This window comes from Crocodylus siamensis, chromosome 10, assembly GCF_052110815.1.
Source record: "Crocodylus siamensis isolate JL-2025a chromosome 10, ASM5211081v1, whole genome shotgun sequence".
NCBI classification, from domain to species: Eukaryota; Metazoa; Chordata; order Crocodylia; family Crocodylidae; genus Crocodylus; species Crocodylus siamensis.
Window position 1 is genome coordinate 72,654,246 of NC_143404.1, and position 13,489 is coordinate 72,667,734.

The 13,489-nt window shown below is 50.0% G+C and overlaps 1 protein-coding gene across 2 annotated transcripts in view; it reads right to left on the reverse strand.

Moving 5' to 3' along the window:
- Window positions 1-13,489, reverse strand: part of RPRD1B (regulation of nuclear pre-mRNA domain containing 1B) — a 48,852-nt gene that overhangs the window by 5,561 nt on the left and 29,802 nt on the right. Inside the window, exon 7 of one of the 2 annotated variants that reach the window (XM_090020840.1) lies at window positions 10,415-12,976. The exons of the other annotated variant lie outside the window; for it this stretch is intronic. Within the exon in view, the coding sequence (XP_089876966.1) occupies window positions 12,827-12,976 (150 nt within the window). The 3' untranslated portion in view covers window positions 10,415-12,826. Of the gene's footprint in view, window positions 1-10,414; window positions 12,977-13,489 lie in introns of those variants that run through there. 2 annotated transcript variants of the gene reach the window in all.

Genomic DNA, 13,489 nt, shown 5'->3' on the forward strand with positions numbered 1-13,489 from the left:
AGCGGCTCTGCGCAGGCCGAAGGAGCTCAGACCCTTCCCTCCAGTTACCCTCACATCCCCCCCACGCCGCCAGAGCCCCCGGCCGAGCTCCCGTCTCCTCCAGCCCACCAGGCAAGTAAACACAGGCCAACGGCACTGCAGCACGCTTGCTTCTCTTGCCAGATATAACAAAGGGGGAGGCTGGACTGATTCCTTTCAAACCCTGCGAGGCTTTTAAGGCTGTCCAGACTGTGCTCTGCAGTCACAAAACGCCCTCGGGCAGCAGAAGCGGAGGGCCGTGGCGAGGGAGAGACAAAACCAGGAATCGCAGCGCTGGAGGAACCTCCCAGGTCAGCCAGCCCCGTCCCCGGCAGCCCCTACTCTTCCAGCGCCAGCCCAGAGCGCGGACTCCTCTCCAAAGCCTCGCATGAAGGAGACGCCACAGTTGAATTCAGCATTTTGCGAGTAAAAACACACCTTGTGTCAAGGGCCGGTCAGTTTATTTAGCCGTGCACAACAGCAGCCTTAAGCGTCATGACAGAAGACCCCTTCTTTGAACGCCTCAGTCTGTCCTTGCTGTTCGGTAGGCTGAGTCTTGTTGAAACCGTTCGTTGAGTAACGGCACAGCGGTGTGTCACAGAAAGAAGAAGCAAGACGTGTAACGCTAATCAACAAGCTGGAATGCCTCATTGGCAATACCTTATTAGACCAATTTGCAACAGATGTAGCAATCTCACTTCGGGAAAAGCTTCGTTTAAAAGGGAAAAAAATGAATGCTCAGCTTCATTCAGTCACCCTCACTGTAAATCCCTTTATTTACTCCGAAGCCTGGAAGACAGTGATGGAAAAGGCCTACCAGTACTGGATCATCTGCCGCTCCCTCGGGGACCAGAGCTATGTGCAAGCACGCTATCAAGAACAAAGCGGGTCGGCAGGCAGTTTACGTTTTCTAAAGTACCGTGACAAATCTGCCAATGTACGGTATCCCCAAGGACATTTTCCAACAGACCCAGGAATTCCCTAGCTTCTCGTTCAGCCTCACCGCTGCTATCTGCTCTGCTCACAGCCTCTCGTAAACAGCGCTGCGTGCCGCGCGCGGGACGCCAGGGTTTTTTCCCCTAGAAGCAGGCTGAGCTCTTGCTCCTCGGAGAAGGAAGTTACCTCTGAATCACGAACATGGTTACAGCTGAGAGCGTTCATCCCCGATTTCTGGCACTCTGGAGACCTGGTCCCCCGTGGGGAACTGGAGCCGGACAGCAAAAGGATGTCAGGCCCGGTTTCCGAGCAGTAATTATGTGCGGGAAGGACCCCGAGGTGTGCAGCGCTTCATCTTTCACAACAAGAAAAGCCCGTGCCGTGACACATTCCTGAGCTGCTCCCAGGGCCAGCGGTGTCTGTGCCGTCTCTGGACTTCAGCAGGAATGTGCATAGGCATAACTGGATCCCGAGTCCTCTCTCAGGGGAGGTTTTATCACGGGGCATCTCCCCCGAGCCATACTCTCACCCCAGCAAACTGCTGCCCCCAGTGCTCGCACACCAGCATCCAGGGAACTGCAGACGCCTGCTTTGGGTCTGCAGGACGAGGGAAATCATTTGCTCCTTGCTGAGTCTCCCTGCTTCATTTCCCATTCCTCTCGTTTCCCGATTTCCAAGGGATAGCAGGAAATGCTGGGCACCGAGCGAATGCAGACGGGAGGGGTACATCCAACACTTCTCCGAGCTGCCTGCCCACCGGGTATCCTGTCCGGAGTATCCAGAGCTACACCCGGTTGGTCCTGGGGCAGCTGGGAGAAGATGGGTCGAGTGATAAGTTGAGGGGCAGAACAGAGGCAGCTTGGGGGGAAAAGCTACGTGCTTCAAGATGTACGTGGGCTGCTGCCCCGTGCTAGGGACACATCTACTCGCTGGTCATTTCAGACGGGGACTGCGCCCTGTTCCCTCTTGCCACGTGTCCATCTCACATAAGCCACCGCGACCACCACTGCTGGAAGCCTCCTTGGCCAACGTCTATGCTACAGGGCCGTCCGGCTCCTACTACCCGGCTCCTCTTGGCTTGGAGCACTTGCCACGGCTCAGTGCTTCACAGCAAAACCTTTAAACGCCCTTGATGGGGGAACCCCCCCACCTCCAAAGCTCCAATTTCAGTCAACATGTGAAGCAGCTGCACCCTCCTCTGCCCCCGCTGCATGACTTCAGTTATAAAACTCTCTCCAAAGCAGGTAGAGGGTCATTAATAATCCCCACTGCACAGTTACCCAGGCTCTACTTCACGTAATGAGCTGCCCAGCAAAAATAATTAGCTTCAGAAATAGTGTTTTTCCCCAAACTCCCCTTTGCATGCATAACCTCAGCATTCAGAGCTGCTAAAAGGCCATGACTGCCAGCATCGAACAACAGGCAAGTATGGGGGGACGTCCCCTGGGTGAACACCCAGTCTGAACTGACTGAACTCATGCCATCTGGCTTGCCAGTTTTCAGCATGGCACAGGGCAAAGTCAGTGGGGATAAGCCTAAGCCACTGAGTCCCCTGTGTGAGCCCATGAGTTTATGCTATTGCAGGACATGGGGGTGAAGATGGCCCGACTGGCTGGACCCTCATTTCTGGGCTTTGGATTTGCATTCATCCATGAAAACCAGTGGGAAGTTCGCGTTTGCTGCAAAGGGCTGTTCTTCTCCAAGGCCGACCTGGAGCAGGCCTCACCTCTGCCTCCCAGGACACGGAGGACAGCGCGACTGCCCACCCCTGGCTGACAGACGAGAGTTCGCAGCTGAGCAGATCGGAGAGAAGAGGGAGCTTTCAGCACGGCCAGCTTGTTCATTCCAGCCTCAAAAATAGCCGCTGTAAGTCACAGCATGCGACCCGCTGCAGCCTGCACCACACCCAGGGCCGGACGGACACAGGCAGCGAGGGCTGCCCTGGAGCCCCCGTCGCCACCGAGCCTCTAGCGCGAGGTTAAAGGCAAGCCCCTTCCCAGCTCCTCTGCCTGGTCAGGAATGTCCCTTGGTTCTGGGAAGGCTGTGAGGCCACGGGCAAGGAGCATCATCGCACATGGCTGTGGCAAGCCGGGATGCCGGGGGCTCGAGGCATCATTAAAAAATAACTTGGAGTCGACCTGGACTGATAAAATAATGATTAGCACAGTGCTAATCATGCGCATCCATCTGCAGGGCTGGGCTGGCGAGCTTGGGAGCCTGCTTGTGCTAATCACAACTCTGCCCGACTTGCACCCCCGCAGCTGCCCCACCCCATGCACCAGGAACACGTGCAAGGCCTCTCCCTCAGCCGCCTGCATACAGCCACGATGACGCCTGGCTTATGGACCATGCCAGCAGAGCTGGTCTTTCCCAGCGTAGGGTAAAATACCAACACGAGGCCGGGGGGGTGCAGCCACCGTGTGAATAAAGGCTCCCGGTCAGTAGTTCCCAGCCTCTTTCATCCCCTGTGCAACCTAGCTCTCAGAGCCAACAGCCCTGCTGTCCCTGCCATCACCAGCATGCACGAGCAGCCCGGTGCTGGGAGGGAGGGCCCAGAGATGGAGAACCACTGCTCTAGGTCACCCGGGGCTCCATACAGGTCGTGTCCTGCCCGCAGCGAGGGCTGCAAGGCACTATGGTAGCACAGGCAGTAACATTTGCAGCTGCATGGACACGGGTGGACATTGAATGTCTTTTCCAAGTGCTGAGACAGTGCAAGACAGCTCCAAATGGGCAGAGAATAACCTGCCCTGCCCAGGAAACGCCAGCCAGCTCGTCATGGCCTCAAGGGCTCCAGTTAATGGACCAGCAAGCTGCAGTAAAAAGAAAACTATACAGCTTTGGATTTATGTAGGACTTTCAATGGCGCCTTTTCAAAGCACCGGACACCTGCACCCAGGCGTGTAGCAACTCGACAGCAGTGAGGAACAGGATCCCAGGGGCTCGGCCAGGCAGTTTTCACAAACTGCAAAAAACAGCACGCCCTGGAAGCAACGCTCTCTGCTGAGCGCCTTCAGTCACCGAGAGGATGAGAACAGGATCTCCGCGCCCACCTGGAGCGAACTCTTCACACAACCTTTAGGAGCCAAAGAAACCTGGAGCAGAGTTTTGATGCTGGCTCTAATTCGGTATCGGGTGCAGCTGTAGTGGTCCAGGAGCCTTTTAACCCCAGCAAGAAAAGCGCGAAGCACAGGATGGATGCACACAAAGCAAAGGGACGACAAAAATACACCAGAGCCGTGAATGCAGCTGCCTCTCTCTGCCATCCCTTTCTAAAAGCCAAGCAGCCTAGAAAGAAGGTCCCAACATCGGCTGCTCTTGAAGTGCCACAGGGGCTCTTCCTAACAGCAGCAATGGGTTGAAAGTGGAAACTCGTTGACATGAAATAAGGAGACAACCAATATGCATTAAATCATGGGGACAGCGCAGTTCTTGGACAAGACTGATTTCCAGTAGATTTTTCCGAGATTCATGCTAGTTGTGGCTACAAAGCACGTCCCTGCCCCTGGCATTTGACCTGCTGGCTGAGTCTTGGTGCCCATTCACCCCTGAGCAAACCCCCAACTGTACGTGGAAGCAGAGTAGCCACGTGCACAGCAGGAACCACCACAAACCCATGGGCTTTCATTCACATCAGGTTTGGGGCTATTTTTCTTGGTGCTTTTAGCTCAGTGGCTCTGACAGCTTATTCGTCTCCCTGTCTTTCAGCTTGCCTGGCACGTCAAGAAGTAACCAGAAGATCCCCCTCCCCATTGCCCAGCTACCAGTTATGGGGGCCTGTGTGGCCCGAGTGGGGCTGGAATAACACTGCTGTGAATCAGGCTGACTGGGGCTGAACCCCGGTCTCCACATTCCAGACTAGTGCCTGAACCAGCGGGTGATGGAGCGAGCGAGACACGCACACGCCCTCCTCTCATGGGTTTGTTTTATGGCAAGTCAACACAGCTTGGGGCCTGCAAGGCTCACGAGGAATGGGCTGGCCTGGCTCCACAAGGAAACAGCATGGCAGGAATAAGCCAGTGGCCCCAGGCCACAGACTGCCCCGATGCTATCAAAACCCCACGCAAGGAGGAATGTGCCAGGGGATTAGCGAGGCAGAGCTGCAGGGAGGGAGCCAGGTGAAGGCATCTCTCCCCCAAGGCAAGCAGGCCGCCTGCCAGGAACGTCTGTTGTCAGACGCGAGGTGGAAGCAGCAAAGTGATTTGCGGGGGCTGCAGCAGTGTGGGATTCAAGGGGCTTTCATAACCGCTGCTACCATGGCAGAGAGATCGGTCTGTGACCAGCCAGCCAAGCAGATGGAAACGGGTCTTTACTGGGGTTCTGCGGCTGGTGCCCAAGCGGCACCGCAGCGAGGGGCCATTCACCCATCAACCTTCCTCTGCTCCCCCGCCACTCTCGACTACGCTGCCCTTCGCCACCACCCTGGCCCTAAGCATGGGCTCACTAACATTTCCCAGAGTCCTGGGCCGTGAACTCCTGCCAGGGACGGTCAGGAGAGCAATGTGAGGAGCGGACCGCGGTGCTGACCATCGGCTCACAGGTGCTACCTACTTGGAACGAAGCTGCTGTGCTTCCTTCACCTGTGCTAGAGACCAGCTGCTTGTGAACATTTGAGGGCAGCAAAGGGACCATTACCCTCATCCTGACAGGGAGAAGGACAGAAGGCCACCTGCTCCGTGTCCCCCCCGCCCCAAGTCCCTGCATTCCCCTCAACTGGTAGGCGGTGGCAGAAGAGGAGCCAAGAACTGGCCTGGCCAACTAGATAAAGCCCCTGGCCGTGCAGAACTTGCATGGCATTGCAAAGGGAGTCCAGAGAAGCATGGGAAGGCTCTCGGGGAGCCCCGCAGAGCTCGCACACCCAGCTTCCTTGTTGGCTTGACACCTGGTCTCTGCTCCAGAGCTATGTGGCCCAGGACACAACTCCTGCCAGCAACCACAGAAAGCCACCGACGACAAAGCTGGAGTCAGCAGAGCCTGCTAATCTCACTGCTGCTCCCCCGCTGCAGCACTCAGGCTCTCTCTACCCTCCCAGAAATCGGAGAGGAATATACCTAAATTGCTAGCCATTGCAGGTGGCACATTTGGCTGGTGTTGTTTGCAACTCTTTGGCACCAGGTACCTCTGTAAAAAAAACAGTAACCACAGCAACGTGAGTGCAGGGAAACCAGCCAGGAGATGTGTCCCCTTCTTCCCCTCCTACTAATACTGCTAATTGAAAGGAAACAGAAAACCCATCAGAAGTCATCCATCCTCCCAAGATAACAACACCCCCTGCCAGCACTATCAGGGCAGCTGCAAAAAGCTACTTATGGGGGATTAGGAGGAAAATCCTTTGCAGCCCACTCTGTGCCAAAGGACAAACATGGCAGAGGCAGGGAGAGTGCAACAGGGACCTGACATCCACACGATCTGCTCTCTCAGCCCTTGACAGACCCAGGATACCCCAGAAACCATGTGTGACTATGGCAGCAGCCTGGGTAATCAGTCACCTCTGCCACCAAAACGACAGGTCAGACGTCCCGTCCTCTGAGTGCAACAGCTGCCTCCTGGAATCGATGGCAGAAGCTTGCAGTTCAGCCGTGAGGCAAAAAGAAAGTAAACCATGACAAAACCCCGTCCATCCTGCAGGACCCACCACCTTCCTAGTGCCCCAGGCGTTTTCATTTCCCCTGGCTTGTCCCCCCCACCCGGGGACGTCCAGCAAGAGATGTCACCACATTAGGACCTGGTGGGTCTCATGGATCTGGTCACCACAGCCAGAGAGGCTGGAGCCCAGAACAGGCATCATTAGTGCCCAGTTATAGGCCCGTTTCCCCACAAGTCCATATGTGCACATGCAAGAAGCAAACTCAGAGTGGTTTCCCTCTCTGGGAAAAATGCTCCTCAAAATCCAATACCTTTTGAGAAGTGGCACTGTAGAAAAGAGATGTCTTCAGAGCTCTTCTCCCTGGAGCATGCTGCAGTTTGGCATTGCACGCTACCCTGGAAATGCCCTGGTCTGCCCTATGCCAGATCCAGCAGCTTCTAGAGATACAAGGGGATACGAGAGGCAGCCGAGCCACACGCTAACCAGGGAGTCCATCATTTCCAGCTACCTGGCAGATGCCGGGGTGGTTGTCTCACCTCCGTGACACTTCACTGTTGCATCTTCAATGTCCTCAGAAAACCATCCTTTAATGGAAATGTGATGAGGAGCTACTGGCCCATACTGTGTGGACAACTGCAAAGATGATTAACACAATGACCCCCAGCAGCAGCAGCAAGTCCTGCACCATTCACCTTTAATCGAGCTGGACCTCCTGCAGTTCTTCTCTATTGGAGTAATCCATGAAGGAACAAGCATCCCTGCCCATATTGGCTTCTCTCTTCTAAAGGGAAAGAGGGGTTGAATTGCAATCCCAGGGCTAAATAAACCCCACAGTCTTCAAGGCCACTCAAGTCAAATCACAACATGGCAAACCACAAATCTTACAACCAGAGCACTGTGCTGGAGGGGATGCTTATGCAGATTGCAAGGCAGGTTTCACTGCCTTAATAATTAATTTACCATCCAAAAGAGAAACTCTCTGGACTACCTTTGTGTTTTTTTTAATTTGGTCCACCACAGCTTTCCTCAGATGCCGAAACCTGCCATTTAAGTTTAGAAAGATGCACAAAGATCCCACTGATAGTTGCATGGTTCCTGTGTCTCAGTGATTTCCATCTCCAATATTTTTTCACTTCTGAAGTAGAGCAGCGCTTTCCAAATGCCAGCTCATGTTTGGATATCAAACACTATTCTTTGTAGCTAACATCATGAGAGAGAGTCAGAAAGGCAGACAATTCTGCCTTTGGAGCTGAAAGAATGAAAACTATTTGTAGATACTGCGCCAAAGGATTTAATGAATGTTTTTGATTAATGTTTATTGGGCAGCTGTAGTTCTTGCGTTAGGAGTACTGGATGAGTTCAAGAGACATACCATTAAAAGCCAACTGCAAAACGGGTTCTGTTTCTGCCCAGGCCAGAAGAGACCCTTTCTACCTCCCATTGAGTGGTAGAGGGTAGCAGGAGAAAGGAGCAGGAACAATTTATTCTGCTCACTGAAGCAAGTGTAATTGAACACACCGCGTTCAAGAAAATGCAAGTTTTACAAAGTCACTTTTCAGAGAAGAACTGCACTTTCATTAAAGCTCATTGTTTATGCCTTCCCTCCGTGCAGGGGAGCAGCAATAAAGTATGTTATTCACTGAGCTGTGGCAATATCAAGAGTACCGGCACACAAATTAGGGAAATAAATTTCAGCTCCCTGCAGACAGGATGTCACACATTTTTCAACATTAAAAGCTAAAAAAAAATTTTTTTTTAAACTAAGATTAAAATATAAGGAAAAAAAATAGAACTATACAAGAGTCTTAACTACACCCTTGCAAGATGGGGCACTTGATAAGTCTTCATATACCTGAAGGGCAATGGCAGAGAAGATGGAGATGGGCTTTCCTCTAGGGGACAGGGAGAGGAGCAATGGCCTCAAGCTTCAGAGGGGGAAGCTGAGGTTGAAGATTAGGAGGAACTGAGCACGCAGGTGGTCAAGCACTGGAGCAGGCTGCCGAGAGAAGTGGTGGGATCTCCACCCTGGGGAGTTTTCAAGAGCAGGCTGGACAGACGTTTGGCTGGGATGGTCAAGTCAGGGACAATTCTGCCTCAAGCAGGGGGCTGCCCTAGTTATGTGAGGTCCCCCCCAGCCCAACTTTCCTAGGATCTTGAGATCTGCCTTGCATTTTGGGGCCATGTTTTTGAAAATTACATTACTTGTTTGCCAGCATGAAAGGAGATTTCCCCTTCAGAGCCCAAGTTTTATCCTTGATCTGAATGCAGCTAGGGATGCTCATCTATAACATGGCACTACCTCGGTTTGGCATTGGCAGCACGAGCAATGTTGAAAACGGTACTCATTTTAATAGACTAAATAACCAGGATCGGATTCAACTGTGAAAAGCAACTGGTTGGAATGTGCAGTGCCTGAAATAAGTATTTCAGGGCCAAGGGGCAATAGGGAGGGGCACTTTGAAATACATCTGGCCACTGGAGTAAAGTTTACTAAAATCTCTCTGACAGATGAGGGCAAGATGCTGACTGAGCTACGTAGGTGCATGCATGTTTTGTATGCAATCCAGTCATGGCTATACTACAGGACAGAGAACCAGAGGGGCCTAGAGGTTTGGGCAGGTGAAGCGTTTAGTCTGCCTCCTCCCCAGGACACTTGTGCTCCGTAATTTACACATACCCCATCCTGCCATTGTACCAAAGGGACCAAAGCCCAGATCTCCTTCGTCCACCCCCTCCCTAAAGCACAAGTGGCAGCTGAAGGCTGCTTTAGCCCTAGGAGGATGTTATTGTGCAAAAAGCCCGAAAAAAGCTCCCTCAGAAGCCCCGTGCTGCTCATTTTACAGTGGCTTTTCACAACAGCCCTGCATGCTGTGTTAGCAATGAGGAAAGCTAATTACAGCCTATGCTGAGCCCAAGTACGATCCTCCAGCACCACAGGGCATATGGAAGAGTATAAGACAGAATCTTGAATAAAACTGAAGTTTCTTTACTTTGTTACTTTAACTCAAAGGGCAGCTATCCTAGCACCTACCTGCTGCTGGCATCTTTCAAAAGTCCTCCCTTAATTTTTAAGGCCGCCAGGAGAGGATGAATTTTCACTGTGAAGGGAGTCAAATGGGTTTTTTCCTCACCCCCTGGAAGAGGATGCCCAATTTCCCAAATGCTTTTCGTGGTCATGAAAGTAGCCCTGAATTTCAGAGTCAGGATCTTCTAAGCTGGTATACAATTTGAACACCAGGAAAATGTTTTATGGACATTCTCTAACTCCAAGCACGATAGATATGAGGTGGGTCTGCTCTAAAATCATCTTAAGGAGCAATTAGGTAAGCCGACTAGACAGAAGAGCCTCATGATAGCATCATACATGCCCTGGTCCACATACCATACTTCCATGTGATGTTTGCTTTCACACACTCTTCTCAACAGCCAATACATTTGACTACTAGGTTGCAGACAGTGTGTAGTACAGAGGCACCAAGAACTGTTTCAGTGTCAGATTCCTGGCTCCCACCTCTAATTAGAGGATGCAGCTATTTACACATGTTCCTCAGTGCAACTTGGATTAATTATGGATTGGATTGGCCTTCTAAACCTTCTGCCCTCCAAACAGAAGATCGTCCAGTGGAGGAGTCCGCTTTGATGCCATGATGATCTAGGAGAATTATGCATTAGTTTGGTTTGCAAGCAGTTAAAGAGCAACTGTCAATTTGTCAAGCTCAAGTGATGCTTCACAGCGACAGAGCTCTTCAAAGTGAAGACTACTTGAAGCTGCTGCTGCACATTGAAACTCTGGCTTTAGAACAGAGCAAAATTTAGGGCATGCCAAAGCAACATGGAGTCTGCGGATAGAAAAATAAAAATAAAACAACTGCCTTTCAACGACACCCTCTTTATTCAAAAATAGATATCTATGAGACATTTCAGAATATACTGCTGCCACAAATGGCAGCCTATACTTCTAAATTAATTCCTAAATCAGTTCATGTACAGATTTAAGCTTTTGTTAAAAAAAGACACACGCTTTGGGGAAAAATCTGTTTGACCTGGAGAAAGCTCCACTCAGGTCACTAGGTGCACCCTTTGCCCAAAAAGCAAAACTAAATAAAATTATAAACCACAAGACTTCATTTAAATTAGACCAAAACAATTCACGCACACACATATATTTAGGGAAAAAAAAAATCAAAACATTTCAATTAAAAAAAATACAACTCTCTCACAGAAAAATCTGCCCCACAGAGTTTGAGATGCCAACACAATTGTCTAAGTTCTACAACAGCTTTGCTTCATTGTTGTCATATAACAGTTATGCAGTCAATTGCTCGTCGGAAATAATTACCAGTTGAAATATAGCCTTGGGCTAACTCTGCTGAGCTGGGACAGGACAGAAGTGCATCTTTTGGTTTGGGTGTTCGAGGTTTTTTTTTGGCAAAAGCAGAGAATCTCTAGCACTTAAAATGGTCCAAAAATATTTAGACAACGAACTGTCCAACTGCATCAATTCATGGAAGAGGAGAGTTCTGCCAAGGGGAAAACAGACTCCAGAGATGGGCAGCAAGAAATTCAATAAAGGGCCAAAAAATCAAGTGTCGGTATGGAAAAGCACATGGACGTTTCGCCAGCTAAGCCAGAGATACTAGTTTATTCAGTTTAGCTGAATAACCCACTGAATTCCCTGTAAAATAAATTAATGAGCACACAGAATGAGTTTCATATTTCTATCAGTTTCCTCGCACCTTTGAAAACAGCAGTTTAAGACTACAAGCGAGGCACAAATACAACACAGCTAGCCTTACTAGTTTTAGCCTCTGTATTACAAAAACTTACATTACTAGATCAAGTGTTTCCAGCACCTCGCAATATCTTAGTGAGAGGCATCTGAATTTCAACAAGATACACTGCCAGATTGGAATGGTTTTCAATGAGCAGAGAGGTCTGTTTGTTAGAACTAATACACAAAAATTTAAACCTGACTACACCCATGGGAGCTGTAAAATACTAGCTGGCATGATCGTGGTATTAGATGAGAGCATTGTAAATTTTTTGTTTTTAGTTTTCTCCAAAATAAAGAAAAAAAAAGTCAACTTACGCTAATATGTGATTCAAAATTAAGCACACCTTCCTACATTATATGTGCATGTATACTGGTGTATGCGCAGAGACAGTGTGTGCCCATGTACAAGTCTGCACATGTTGATACTCTCTGCATAAAATATTTATACCACATTTAAACTTCAGTTTGGCAAATCACTTTGTTTAAGCTAAGGGAACTAAATTCCTTAAGAAGATTTTCAATACAATCATCCTCAAATTCAAAGGAAGTGAAAGTGATGGACTATCACTAGTTGTATCCCACGACTGTGGCAGTTGAACCAAAACCTTTCACGGACATTTCTCAATTATATAATACAGAGAAAATAAATGTGGTATAAATATAAAAGAAAGGAGCCAGAACAGAATTTACTTCACTCATGCTTGGGTAATATCCAGTTCCGCACTGCTCAGCAGAGTGTAAGTTCTGAAACTATCCCTTATCACAAGAAAATTGTTCATTTTTATTGCCCACGGTTACGCTTCATACACAAAGGCACCATACCAAATAGGAACCAGCTTTGTGCAACTCTTACAAGAATAAGAGCAAGTACGGCTCTAACAAAAGGTTTGGGTGTACCGTGGTTGTATAGTCGCATCCTTCTTGCCCTGGTATGGTACAGTACATACGCACACACCCTCCCGTAAAGGACACTAGTCATTCAACTGCTCAGGGAGATGAAGATCAGAAACCAGACTAAAACAAACAAAACTGATTCAGAAATAATCCAATACTTTTATAGAGAAAAAAAAAAAAGCGTCATCAAGTCCAACATTTCTTTGAAAGCTTCCAAGGTCTACGTGCACGATTTGTGACTTCTGTGGGAGTAACAAGTGCTAAGAGCAAACGGAAACTAATCTGAGTACAGGAAATGTGAGTAAGGTTTGTCTTTTCAAAATATATATGGACTCTATACCCCTCTCTTCGGAGTGCACACACTGGTGCACACGCATGCGCGCGCGCACACACACACACACACACACACACACACGCTTCACCTTCTCCTCAACATGAGACAATATACAGAGAGAGAGAGAGAGAGAGAGCATGCACAGCTGGTAGTCTGAAAATAGGTCTGCATGTCCCTTCCCATGGTAGATCATTGGAAGACTGGATTTCCAGTCAACACCAGAGAGAGTCTTCTTACTTCTGCTGGTACTAAGGGGAATTGGTAAATGTGGGCACCATTTGTCCTAGTCAGTTGAAAATAGGTCACCAGCTGACGGCAGAGGTGCCAAGCCTCCTGTAACGTTGGGTAGCAGCGACAGATCTGGAAGGCTCTGGATGTGGGATTTCAGCTCCTTGCGGACCTGGGTTACCCGAGCGAGCTTCTGTTTATACTCCTGAGGGGAAGAGACAAGGGAACGCAGATTAAGAATAGGTTTTTATAAATGCCAGTGCATGCGGTCTGAGCTTCCCAGAGCTCTAGCTGCAGAAGAAAGCAGAACGCTAGCTCTGACAATAGCTGTTGACATTCACCCAGCTCATTTTCCCAGCACAAACTGACAAGGATTCCACAAGCTGAAGCACTCAAGAGCCGGGGTGGATTCAGAGGGGGAGGCACCCCCTCCCCTTCAGGTGACCACATCATGGAAATAGCAGCTGGGGACTATTTTAAGTTGCCCAGTTGGGTAGGAATCCCCCCCTTCCCCTCGGTGTTCAGCAGCATGTGCCCACTGCTGCCCCCGTTCACCTGCCCACAGGCTGCCCATGCATGGGGGCAGGGGAGACTTCAGAGCTGCTTCTCCCTGCTCCAGTTGGGCTCTGCAAGAAGCCAGGCTCAGTCGGGACAGTGACAGCAGCAGGCAGGTTCCTCATCCCTGCCAGCCCAGGAGCAGGCACTGAGGAAGGAAACT